Source organism: Artemia franciscana, chromosome 7, assembly GCF_032884065.1.
Source record: "Artemia franciscana chromosome 7, ASM3288406v1, whole genome shotgun sequence".
NCBI lineage: Eukaryota > Metazoa > Arthropoda > Branchiopoda > Anostraca > Artemiidae > Artemia > Artemia franciscana.
The window spans coordinates 34,990,803-35,003,660 of NC_088869.1; the positions used below are offsets into that span (position 1 = coordinate 34,990,803).

The following is a 12,858-nucleotide window of genomic DNA, read 5'->3' on the forward strand; positions in this document are numbered from 1 at the left end:
AGGGCTGTTTTCCGCGTGTGTTGAATTCCAGGGAAAAATTCCCAAGGAAAGGTGCATTTCCAAAGTGATTGAGAAGCACATTAGAAATTCATGTCTTTTCAATCAAAAGTATGCTAAGGAAGAATTTTCCAATCTGAAATCGTCTTCAAGAAATTTTACGAGAGGCTGGTGGGATTTTCAGCGAGGATGGAACTGTCTGGAGGGGATTTGAAGGGGAGGATGAAGTTTACATTAGATGTAATCTCCAAAGAGGAGTATCCCATGAGAGGGACGGGTAATTTCTTGGAGGGTGAGCCAGATTTACAGATACGATTGGAAAAAAAATGATCAGGAGTTAGTAAAGAAAAAGGTTTGTACAACTGTAAGTAAGGAGCAACATTATAACTCAAAACAAACTTAAATTATTCTGTATATAACGGATTGCCTCTTTCTCAATATCCTGCTCTTTACATTAAAGTTTGATTTTTTGTCCCACTTTTGGGAACGGCTACTAAGACACAGGGGAACAGCTCTTTTAAAAGTACAAATAGCTTTAGCGTAAATAGGAAGGTATTTAGGAGGGGGAAGCCCTTCATGTATGGAATAATTTTTGTTTGTTTTGAGTTTTATTGTTCCTTCTTACTTTCAGTTAAAAAAAAATTCTCTCTTATTCAGTGACAGAATGCAGTCGTAATATGCCTACTTTTATAGAATTATCAATTATTTATTGCTATTATTTAAAAATAGTTGATAAAAGGGAGTATTGCATGTTATCATGATAAGACATTATGTTAGGCTACAAACATTTGTAGTTAACTTCTAAGATACTTTTGAAAATATTTTTTGTCAGAACGTGTCTTTCACAGTTCTAATCGTATGTTCCCTGTCTAATTTTTCATGTGTAAGTATCCACGAAAAATGATGCATGGAGATTGATTAATAGATAATTTGTTTGTGTCTATAGTATCCCAATGTCTTTGGATGCTCTATACCAAACTAATCACGAAATTGAACGACAAAATAAAGCTAGTAAAACACGAGACTTAGGAATGAAGAGAAAAAAATAGAAAGATTTTTTTTACAAAAAAATTACTGCTTGGTCAAACGAGATCGACGATTGAAGTAAATAAGCAGTCCTTCTAGACCATAATTTAAGCAATTTAATGCTAAGGGTAAAACAAGGTTAGTAGAACAGCACACAACTGAAAAGAAAACAAAATACAACTTCTATTCTTTTCTGTAGATTAGTTTGTTTTGCCTAATAGGAGTCGTGGTTTGCTCTTTACTAGATTGCAGTTATTGCACACAACTAAAGCAAACGGAATGGACAGAATTTCTGAGGTGATAATGAACGAAAATGAAGCACTACGAAATCTGTGGCTAGAAGATGTGCAACAATGAGCAACACAACGGATCACCTACGAAATTGCAAACGAAAATGATTCACAACAAAATATCTGGTTAGAAGACAAAAGAGAGAAAGAATGCAAATCGTAAAACAAAATTCTGCTTTATCGGACTTGGACACACTAAAATCCAATATCCGAAACAGTATTGAGAAATAAGTTCGTGAAAAAGTTGGATTATGAAATAGTGCGGACATGATTGACTCTATTGTTTCTCAGATTCGTGACTCTATACTTGTCCAGTATTCGACCAAGCTGATAAGATTTGAAACAAACTACAGGTTTTCCAAAACACGAACCTAGCCCTAGAAAACACGATTGAACAGCTTGAAACCCGTCGTGATGACATGGAGCAGGAAAAACGACAGAATCAGCTTGTATTTCAAGGTGTTGAACAATGTGGGGGTCTTCCCATCTCTGAGTGTACATTCAATGTGATTACGGATAAAATGCAAATTTTGATTTTTCTTTTACCGCAATAGTTTCTGCATTTAAATTTCGAGCAAATTTTATCTGATTCGGACACCATTGTAAATGCAAAAAAGCGTCCTGCGCCTGTGTTGGTTGCGTTCAAGTCTCCTGAAACTGCAAGAAAAGTGTTTCCATGTAAGTCAAAACTTACTCGGTCGGTAATTTTTGTTACCGAGTACCTAAAATCAAAAAAGAAACAGATTCTTGATTTGGCTAAAAGTAAGCTCGGAAACAGAAATGTTTGGTCGAGCAACGGGACGATATTTGGAAAAGACTTAGCGGGAGAGATGCGTAAAATTAGAGCTATGGCTGAAGTGATCCGTTTGCCGAATCCAACCGCATAATTTTGAGTTGTGAAATTATGCTGTTGCATTGCTTGTATGTTTGTTTTCTCCTTTGTATTTTATAGCCAAAATGTCAGTTCCTTTCATGTTTATCTCTTTCTTTTCCCATCTTCTTTCTGCCTATCAGACTTTTTTTTTTCGTATAAAATAATAACCTTCTTCAATGAGCGTGAATAGATATGATGACGCTTTGAATGAATTTGAACAAAACCGGTTTATTTTTGGAAGCCAAGCTCGCGACACTTGTGGGGGATAATGAATGCATCGGTAATTTTTCGTCGAATTTTCCCCCAAGTAATTATGTGGATCCGAATAATCTTTATGAGTATTCGAAACCAGTGAGTGCAGATGAAAGAGCGATCTTTTTCTGGAATTGTCAAGGTCTAAGAATGGCATATTTTTCTTTGTGTAAGACGTTAAGTTTATTAGATAAGAAGCCGTGCATCTTAGGCCTATGTGAGACATTTGTTTCTTGCAAGTCACTGCCCTGGGCTTTTTCATTTCCGGGATATTTTTGCGAGCGAAGAGAACGGACAACCATGGAGCGGGACAGTTTACGCATTTTGATTAATGAAGGTACCCAATATTAGGTTAGGGATGACCTCTCCCTGTGGCTGGAAATTAGGATGGAAACCCTTTTCATCGAAATAAAAAATGAAGGGGGAAAAATTTGATTTTGGGATTGATTTACAAAAATCTGTCATGTGATATTAGTTTTTTTATTGATGAATTTGGATTGTTATTAGATAAAATTAACAATGTAAAACAAAAATAAATTTATGATGGGAGACTTTGATATTGATTCACTAAAAAGAGCGAATAGCTCAGATTTAGTTATTATGATGGTGTCACATGATAGTTTTCCTCTTGTAACTATTTCAACTCGGAGTTCGCATCTTTCCGCGTCCTTAATTGATAATTCTTTTGTGAATGGTGGATTACTTGATGGATCCCTGCAGATGTGATTCTGTCCTACGGGTTGGAACACCCTCTTTTAATAAGTAAAATAAAGCTGAATCAGTCAAAGGAAAATAAATGATTTGAAAGGGCTATGTTTTACCGTGAAATGAAAAGTAAAAACCTAAGAGGTTTTGCAAATAAGATGGATGAAAGAAATTTTTCGTGTGTAATAGAGGAAAAGGGTCCAAATATGATAATTTTATGAGACTCAAAAAAATTTTGGAATACTTCAAATTCAGTAAAACGGAAAGCTCAGAAACTTCATTTCCAAAATGAATTTCATGAAAATCAAGGGAATATGAAAAATACATGGAAAACAGTAAATAAACTTTTGGGTAATTTTCATAGTAGGGAGGAGATGAGAGCCTTGGAAACGACAGAAGGTCGTCTTAGTGATTCTCAACACATAGTTAAATTTCTGTGTGGTTATTTGCAAATGAAGGAAAAATACTTTGCGATCAAGCGTGGGCTAATCTACGTACATCTGTGAGTTTTTGATCTGTTTTTGAAAGACAGCCTGCAAGTGAGTATTCCTTTGAATTTGCAAGATATTTGGAATGGAAAGGGGCACAATTCCTAGCTACGATGAAGTTGAGTTCTAGCGGGATAGATGAGTTTTCGCTAAAACTCATAAAAGCCGCGAAAACAAATGTCTTACCTTTCTTGACGCATCTCATCACCCTGTTTCTGGATCTTGGAGTCTTCCTGGAAGCACTAAAGATTGCAAGAGTGGTTCCTCTTCATAAAGGAGGGGAAAAATTACTCATCAAATCAAAGACCTATATCTATTCTCCCATTTTTCTCTAAGTTAAATGAAAAAGCGGTACATGCCCAGTTAAGCTATTATATTGAAAGAAATAAAATTTTAATGGAAAACCAATTTGGGTTCAGTAAAGGGCTATGTACAGATATGGCAGTTCTGAAATTGGTTAATTGGGTTAATGATGGATTTGAAGCTGGTCCTTTACCTGCAGCTGTGTTTTTGGATATGAGGAGAGCGTTTGATACGGTGGACCACTCAGGACTTATTCAAGTTCTTGACTCGATTGGGGTGAAGGGTTCAAACCTTGAGTGGTTTTCATCATATGTACATGATTGGTATCAGATAGTACAGAATGGATCATTTTTATCTTCAAAAAAGAAAATTGAGTGCGGGGTCCCACAGGGGTCAATCCTGGGACCCCTTCTTTTCATCATTTTTATTGATCGAGTGAAGTATAAACTGTCAGAGGCTGGTGTCATCCTGTTTGCAAATGACACTTTGCTCTTTCTAGCTTTGCCTTTACTTGATGATTTGTATAATAAAATTCATGATGCTGTCCCTGAATTTCTAACTTTTTCTCAACAAAATTTGTTAACCCGAAACGTTTCTAACTCGAAACTTTTTTCATGATATCCTCTAGACTTTTGTCAAGTGTTGGAAATGATCAAATCATGGTTCGAGGAAATGTGATAAGAAGAGTAGCGATAACGACAAATTTGGGGTTTTTAATTGATGAAAACCTGTCGTGGAAAAAACCATTCAAATGCGATAGCTGAAAAATTAAGCAGTGGTCTTGGAGTGATGCGAAGAATTAAAAATCTAGTCCCAAAAAATATTCTAGAAATGATTTATTTTTCTATGTTTTGCCCATATATTAGCTACGGATGCTCTATATGGGCAAGGACTTTTTTTAACATGTTTCAAAAGAGTACAAAAACTTCAGAATAGAGCTGTAAATTTAATATCGAAATTTTATGATTCTGATGAAGTTCCTGCTCATCAGCATTTTAAAATGAATCAGCTAATGGATGTATCCCAAATTCAAGATTACCAAGTCGCAATTTTCTCGTATAAATACTTGAATCTCCTGCTCATCCCTGCTTTTGAAAATCTTGGCTGCTTTTAATAGAAACCGTCATGATCATAATACAAGAAAAGCTGATAACTTAACTCATGAGTTAGGAGTACCACTCGGATATCTTTTGTTACTCGCCATTATAGTCCCCATATTTGGAATATTTTGCCACAGTGTGTGAAAAATGGGCTTAGTCTTCCGACTTTCAAGTCTCGGGTAAAGAAGTTTCTTTTATCTCGTGAGTGATTTTGATGTGAAGCTCGTTCTAAGCTGTCATTCTATTCAAGGCATTTCCCTAATTTGTTTTGCTGTTAATTTTTTTTCTGTTAATTTTTTTTTCTGTCTTCTTCTTGTCTTTTCCTCTTCGTCTTTGCTTTCTTTCTTCCTTCATCAGTTGAGTTTCTTTTGTATTGAGTAGCGTGATAAGAACGTGGTTTTAATTAGCTGAGGGTGATAACCTCGCTTGCCCTTCCAAGCTTATTGCCTTTCTTGGCAGGCGAACGGCGAATAGTGTTTGTTTTCTTTTTTTAATAAACGTATATCTCATCTGTATGCCAAAATCAGGATTCTTATAGAAAAATAGCGAAAAGATTAAAAATATTCTTCTCGTAACCAATGAACAAACTTTGTCGATTAAAACGAACAGAAATTCACGAAAAAAAAATTCACAAAAGAAGTTTATAAAAAAAATTCAATAGGTACGTTCAACCACAGATGAGTGGAAATAAAATCAAATAATTATTCAGACTTAAAACCTCCATTTTTCATTTTCAATAAATAACTGAAACCGAAAACCAACAGAATTTTTTTTTCGGTTTCTTTTTTATACCATGAGAAATAAAAAGACATAGCTTGAAATAAAGATTGTTTTCATAATAACGAATATTATATTCTGACCTTAATTATATTTGCAAACAGCGCTTATATTATTATATATTCAGCAAAAGAGTTAATTGAAAATATCAAAATTAAACCATGAGTGAAAGCCATTTCGTGTGAATTAACTTGTAACATTTCGGTCAAAAGCGGCTGAGTTTGATTTTCAATTTTAATTGTTGAGTTAAGAAGGGTTGAGTTGTATGGAGTTTTTTGAATAGGATCTAGTTGAACGGGGGCTGAATTACCGGGTGGCTGAATTTAACGGGAGTTTACTTGAGTGAGGGTAAAGATGAAGAGGGTCGAGTTGAACAAGTTTGAGTTAAATGAGTTCAATGGGGATGGCTTGATTGAGAACCAGTTCACTGTGGCCCCAGTCCAACATTTTTTATTATAATACTGGTTTAGTTAAACTGGCGATCTTGAAATTTGGTCTGATGTCATGTACGACAGTAGGGAGTTTCCAGGAGCATAATAAATGTTGAAATGGAGGCAATAATGTTTTTATTTCTTATGAATGTCACCAGAACTGTCAAATTACGATCCTGAATTTTTTTTTATAATCATACATTATATACAACGACACCAGGAAAACAAAGAATGGAAGACACACCATTCTTTTCAAAACACCTTAACTTATTGACATATGGTTTTTTAGTCTTTTTAAGCCTTGTTATTTATTTGGACTTAAATGCCCAAGTTATCGGAAAACCGAGAAATTTGAAAGAAAATGGGATAAGTTGCAAATTGTTTATTTCAAACTGGCCACATATTGCTTTTATTAAGGACGGTAATCACTGTTTAATAGAAACAGTTCTGAGTATTTTAAACCAGACAAGACTTGAGACGAAACTACGTTGTAACTGTGTACAATTTTCCGCAAGATTCAACTATACCTTCTTTTCCTTGAAAAAAGCAACTAGAACAAGTGTGTTAGCCACGACTGAAATAATTGTAATAGCGGCAAGATATATTGCAGACATCAGGTATAACATTACATTTTCTTCGTAATAGCTGGTCCCATTTACCTAAAATAAATAAATAATTTTATTATTAATTAGAGAGTAGAGCATGGTGTAGGAGACAAATTGTATGCTAGAATTAACTGTGCTAATTTTTTAGCGTTAGGTGCGGTCTAGAGGAAATATATATAGAAAGTTTAGACAATGGGTTTTTTCCATAATCAAACAGTTTTTGGTAGCGAATTATCAGTAAAGAGTGACTCAGTCCAATAGCAAGAAAAACTAAAAGATAGAATATCAATATCAATTAATACGTCAAATGATATAGCTTCTTATGCTGATTCCAGTATATTAAATTCTTTAAGTTTAATGCTATCCAGCAAAAACTACGAGCCTAAAAACTTGCCTGATTTTCAAAAAAAAGAATCAATGCTCCCATAATGTCAAGTGATCTCAATAAATAAAATCACAACACATTCTGTTTCAGTGTACTTTCTTTTTCCGTTTTCATTTTTATCTATCTTTAAAAATGCAAAGTTCTTGTTCTGGTGCTTCTTCTTTTACAGCACCATTGTTTGGTATTGAGCCTTTGATATTTTCGAATTTCGCCTATGTCCATCACCAGAGGATCCGGTATGTTGCGAACTTTTCATTATATCTCATGCCTTTGGATACTGTTCGGCAAGTAATTCAAAAGCAAATTATTTTGTTAAGTAATTTTGTTGATATGTCTGATAGACTGATACAGTTTGAGAGATACTCTACTGAGTTGAGCAAAATCTTAAATTCAATAAATATAGGTGATCATCTAGCCCAAGACCCTTTTGTTGATAATTTACCCCGTAATAGACATCTTTTACCTGAAGAAATCATTCCTGCTAATAATGGCCTTTTTAGACTTGCGAGTTGGAACTGTTGTGGGGTGCTTTCTAGCCTAGATTTTTTTTTATCTACATTCCTTTCTGATAATGGGATAGGAGTTATGGGGCTTTGTGAGACTTTTTTGAATGCAAATACCCTGAATGCGGCAAATATTCAAGGATACCAAATACTTCAGAAAAACAGATTGAATAATCAGAAAGGAGGACTTGCATTCTACATCCATACTTCGAATGGATTTTGAAGAAACTAAAGATTTTGATTCTCTATATGAGGAAATGCTTTTCGAATTTCTGGTTATTGAAGTCATCATAGCATCTGAGAAGGCTCTTTTATGCATGTTATACCACCATCCTAGTTCTAGCACCAAGAAAAATTCGGATAAATTTGAAGAATTTACTAAGATGATCAGTTCCAAGAAAAGAAAAATCATTCCCATGGGAGACTTTAACATTGACACTTCTTCAGTAAGTCATGACTCAAGTACTTCTGCACCTTCGACTACTCTGGCTACAGACTTTCTTACTGCATCATTGGCTGCTGGCTTTGTTCCATCCTTCTGGATTCCAACTTAGGCTACAAATCAAAATGCATCTATTGTTGATAATCAACTTGTAAATTTCCCTCTTGGGTCGTGTGACGTAATACTTACGGATGTATCTGATCATTTTATTCTTATGAGCGAGTTTCTCCGGTATTCTGGTGAAAATGGTCAAATGAAAAAATCTAGAAAGATGGGTCAAGGTTCGGTTAAGTTATTAAATGCAAAGTTACTTTGTACTGATTGGTCACAATGCTTGGAGTCAGATGACGTCGAATTTGTATCCAGGTCGTTTACTGAAACATTTCAGAATGCTTTAAATGAAACTTGCCCTCTTTTGAAGAAAAGGTGTAAAAAGTACCAGGTGCCTGTAAAGCCACGAATAACAAGAGGCTTGCTTAAGAGTATTCAGGGAAAAAATCAACTTTACGCTGAATACATAAATCCTCCCACATCAAATAATTAAACTACATTCAAATCTCATAAAAACCGTCTTACAAGACTGATAAGATGGTTGAAGAAGATTCATTTTGAGAAACTATTTCTCGAAGATGAAGGATCTCCAAAAAAGACCTGGACAATAATTAACGATTGTCTTAACAAAAGCAAAAGTCAAGGGCTACCCGAATCAATGAATGTATCGGATGGATCAACAGTGAATGGTAAGTAAAAGTAGCTGTGAAAATGAACCAGTACTTTGTTAGGATTGGAGAGGCCACCGTAAACAGTAATTTGAATGACTGCTTGGATGTGGAATCTGGATTTCACGACTTTCTACCACATCCCGTCGATTTTTCCATATTTCTCTCTCCCGTGACTGAAGTGGAACTCAAGAATCTGGTAAAAATCATGAAGAAGGGACATTTTGTAGCAACCGATTGCTTATCTACTTATTTACTGAAACAAACCATTGGATGCTATGCTCAGGTGCTGGTTCATCTGGTCAATCTATGCTTCAATCACGGATCTTTCCCTGAAGTGGTGCAAACTACTCGATTTAATCCCCTACATAAAGGAGGAGACAAGCAAGATCCATGCAATTATCGACCTATTTCCATTTTGTTCGTTTTTAGTAAAGTTATTGAAAAGTGTATATGTAACAGGTTGAACAGTTTTTTGAAGAAAACAAATTTTTTAGCCCATTTCAATTTGGACTCAGGTCTTCATACTCTACAGAACATGCAATATTAAAACTAACCCAGTTTTTGAATGATGCCATGGATAAAGGTCTGCTACGTGCAACAATATTCGTTGACATAAAAAAAAGGTTTCGGCACTATTTCTCATAAAATTCTACTATATAAACTACATAATTGCAGTGTAAGAGGACAAGCGAGTCTCCTAATTGAATCTTATCTCAAGGATAGAAAACAAATATTGGATGCGAATGGCTATAATTTGATGAAGAAAATCTATCTAATGCCGTGGGGGTTCCTCAATGGTTTATACTTGCACTACTGTTGTTTCTTATCTATGTAAACGATCTCCCTCTAAGCCTAACCTACCATGGGACTGATAGGGATCCAAGTGTACTGTTTGCTGATGATGCAGCCAATTCTACCTGTGACATGGATTATCAATCTCTAAATTCAAATCACGAATTATCACTGAGAAAGATGCTTTCACTGATTCCATTGTAACAAATCGGTTGTCAACACTTCAAAGACTCTTTTTATGGTTTTTTGAAGAACTTCTACTGCAGTACCAACGTTACAAGAGGTTGAAATCACATTTGGAGGTCGAGTAATAAAAATAAATCGAGTTCAAACAGCTCAGTATCTTGGAGTCATTGCTGACCAGAATTTAAGCTGGAAAACTCATATCACTAGCCTAAAGCGTAAGTTAGGAAAGAACGTAGGTGTGATGCATCCTCTTAAAATTTTCCTTCCTTTTTATGCTTTAAAATCAATCTATTTTTCTCTTGTTCATTCGTATATTAATTATTATTTGATTATTTATCGAATTAACTTTAAGTCACATATTTCTCCTATTGTGAAGTTACAAAATAAAGCAATGAGAAACCTTAAGATGTTATTTTATTCCCCAGTTTCTCTTCCTGGTAAATCTCCAACTACGAGTCTTTACAGTTATTTTAACATCATTCAGGTTAGACAAATTTTAGCTTTTCAATTTATACTTTTCCGTGTTCATTATCTAAAGAATCTGCAACCAGATTGTTTTAAATCATTTTTTCCAGACCTTCCCTCAGTCTGACTATATAATACTCGTTGTCCTTTAAGTAAGCCTCCTGTCCCTTTCATTGTCTCCGAACGGTCTAGATTTTCGCCCAAAAATATTATTACAAATTATTTGTGAATTTTTTTTTGATCAGAGTCTATCACTATTAACATTAAAAACTGAAATCAAAGCTCTGCTAATTAGTAAATATTAATTTGTAAGTAGCTCCTGGCTCTTCAGCTATCGGATAAATAATGACAATAATTTTAATAAATATTTTTGGCATTCATTTTTTGGTGTGAGATAGAGTGAGAAGTGTGATGAAATCCGTTTCTTCTGGGTTTGTTTGTGTATATCGCTAATATTATCGCCAGGCTTTCAAGCCAGTCTCCCTGCCAGGGATGTTATGTGGATAGTTTTAAATATGTATAGTTAAAGAAAGAGCCTGAACTTAATAAGAGCAAAACGGTAGCAATTCTAGAAAAAGATGATTATAATATAAAAATAAAAACGATCCTAAAAGACATTTCAACATATAAAAAACTTAACTCAGATCCAACTGCATCATATGTTGCAAAATAAAGAAAAGACTTAGAAGGCCTTAAAACAAATGGAACTATCTCAGCACAGATGTATTACAAGTTCTTTCCGAGGGGTTCAGTCTGCCCAAGAATATATGGTTTGCCAAAACTACATAAAATAGATATTCCTCTAAGACCTACAGTATCAACAACTAATTCACCAACGGAAAAATTCGAAAAATGAGTAGCAGTGACGCTTAAACCTTTATTTTATCTTCAAAATTCGTATATAACAAATTCAAAATTCTTAAAAAACATATAAATATTAAAATATCAAATGAATATGGACTCTTTAGTTTCGATCAAAAATCAATGTATACGTATAAACCTTTTCGATAAATCTGTGAGTGTTTTATCCAAAAAACTTGATGAACATAAAAAGGAGACAGGAGAGTTATCTATGGGAATTGAAATAGAAACTATATTAAATTCATTTAAAATATCAAGCAGTTATACTAATTATTCCAAGTTTAGAGATAATTTTTACCATCAAATTAGAGAATTAGCATTGGGAGGACCCTGGAGTCTGCTGTTAGCAAAGATTTATGTAGAGTATGAAGAAACCTTAGCTATAGAAACATATTGAACATACTAAATAATAATGAACTAGCTTTTTCAATTTACCATAAACTAACTAACAACAGCCGTTATTTGTCTTTCGCGTCAAATCACCCGATCCAAGTAAAAAGGGGTGCAGTTTTTTCTTTAGTTGATAATGTATTAAAATTAACATCACCAGAATATGTGAGTAGTGAACTGTTTCTTATTTAGGGTATTCTAGTAGGTAATGGATATCCTGAAAATGTGAATCCTCAAATAAATGAAAAGAGGAAAAAAAAGTTAATGGACCTTGTAATATTAGAAGAAGATGGGTCAACTAAAAAAACAAATTACATAAATTTGCTTTACATCCCAGTGTTGTCACAAAAATTAAGAATAAAATTAAACTAGATTAATAAAATAGATTGCTTGCTACAACATAATCAAAAACCTGAAACATTTGAATCAGCTGTAGCAGAACAAGTGTTTAATTTTCCTAATCACAGTATTTTATTTGATCAGACCAAAATTTTTGACATATCTCTAGGACTTTTTCAAAGTTTCATAAACATATTAGAAATAAAAAAAATTATCTAGGGGGGGGGGTGTTAGTATTAATAGAGGTGAAGGCGATTTTAGGACAAACTCAATTTTAATATAGTTTAATTAAGGAGCAGATAAAATTTTCAACCAGAAGGTGATTCAATCTTCAATTTTGCGAACAAAAGTCAGAATAAGGTCAAAGCTGGGAAAAGTCAACAGACTGCAGCTAAACTAGCAAACAAAAAATCCATTTAATTTATAATTCATCAATTTGTTGATAACCTGTGATATTTTTAGTTACGGGTGATGGACCTAGGGTTTCGTGACCTTTTATTTTTGGTCAAGTAAACATAGTCTTCACTTTAATTGATTCCACTTTATACACTGAATGTTGAGAGGAGAGGGACTCATGGTTTCACTATAGAAACCATTTGATTTTTTCCTTATGTTGTAACATCAGTGCTGGAAGGTTTTTCTTGCTTCATTTTTCGTATACACTATGTTTCTTTGTCTGATTTGCGTGAGTTTCGAATAAAGGGGAAAAAGCCCTTAAAAAGGCAATAGGTCTTGATTGAAATTTTATCATCAAATTTAGCATATCACAGTACCCTATTGTGGGGGTTCTATTTTTGTGCCCTTAGGCCTAACTGGTATGTAAATGTCCGTTTCTTAACTTCATTCCCATCCTAAAGTTACTGTTTGCCCCTGTCCTGCGCTATTAATTAAATATTTTGTTTTTATTTTTTCACTGTTTTGTTGA

The 12,858-nt window shown here is 34.2% G+C and overlaps 1 protein-coding gene across 2 annotated transcripts in view; it reads right to left on the minus strand.

The window, feature by feature from the left end:
• LOC136029201 (visual pigment-like receptor peropsin) overlaps nt 1-12,858 on the minus strand; it is a 218,124-nt gene that overhangs the window by 190,869 nt on the left and 14,397 nt on the right. For both annotated transcript variants that reach the window (XM_065707349.1, XM_065707348.1), the window contains exon 2: nt 6,771-6,902. In XM_065707349.1, the coding sequence (XP_065563421.1) occupies nt 6,771-6,902 (132 nt within the window). The remainder of the gene's footprint in view (nt 1-6,770; nt 6,903-12,858) is intronic.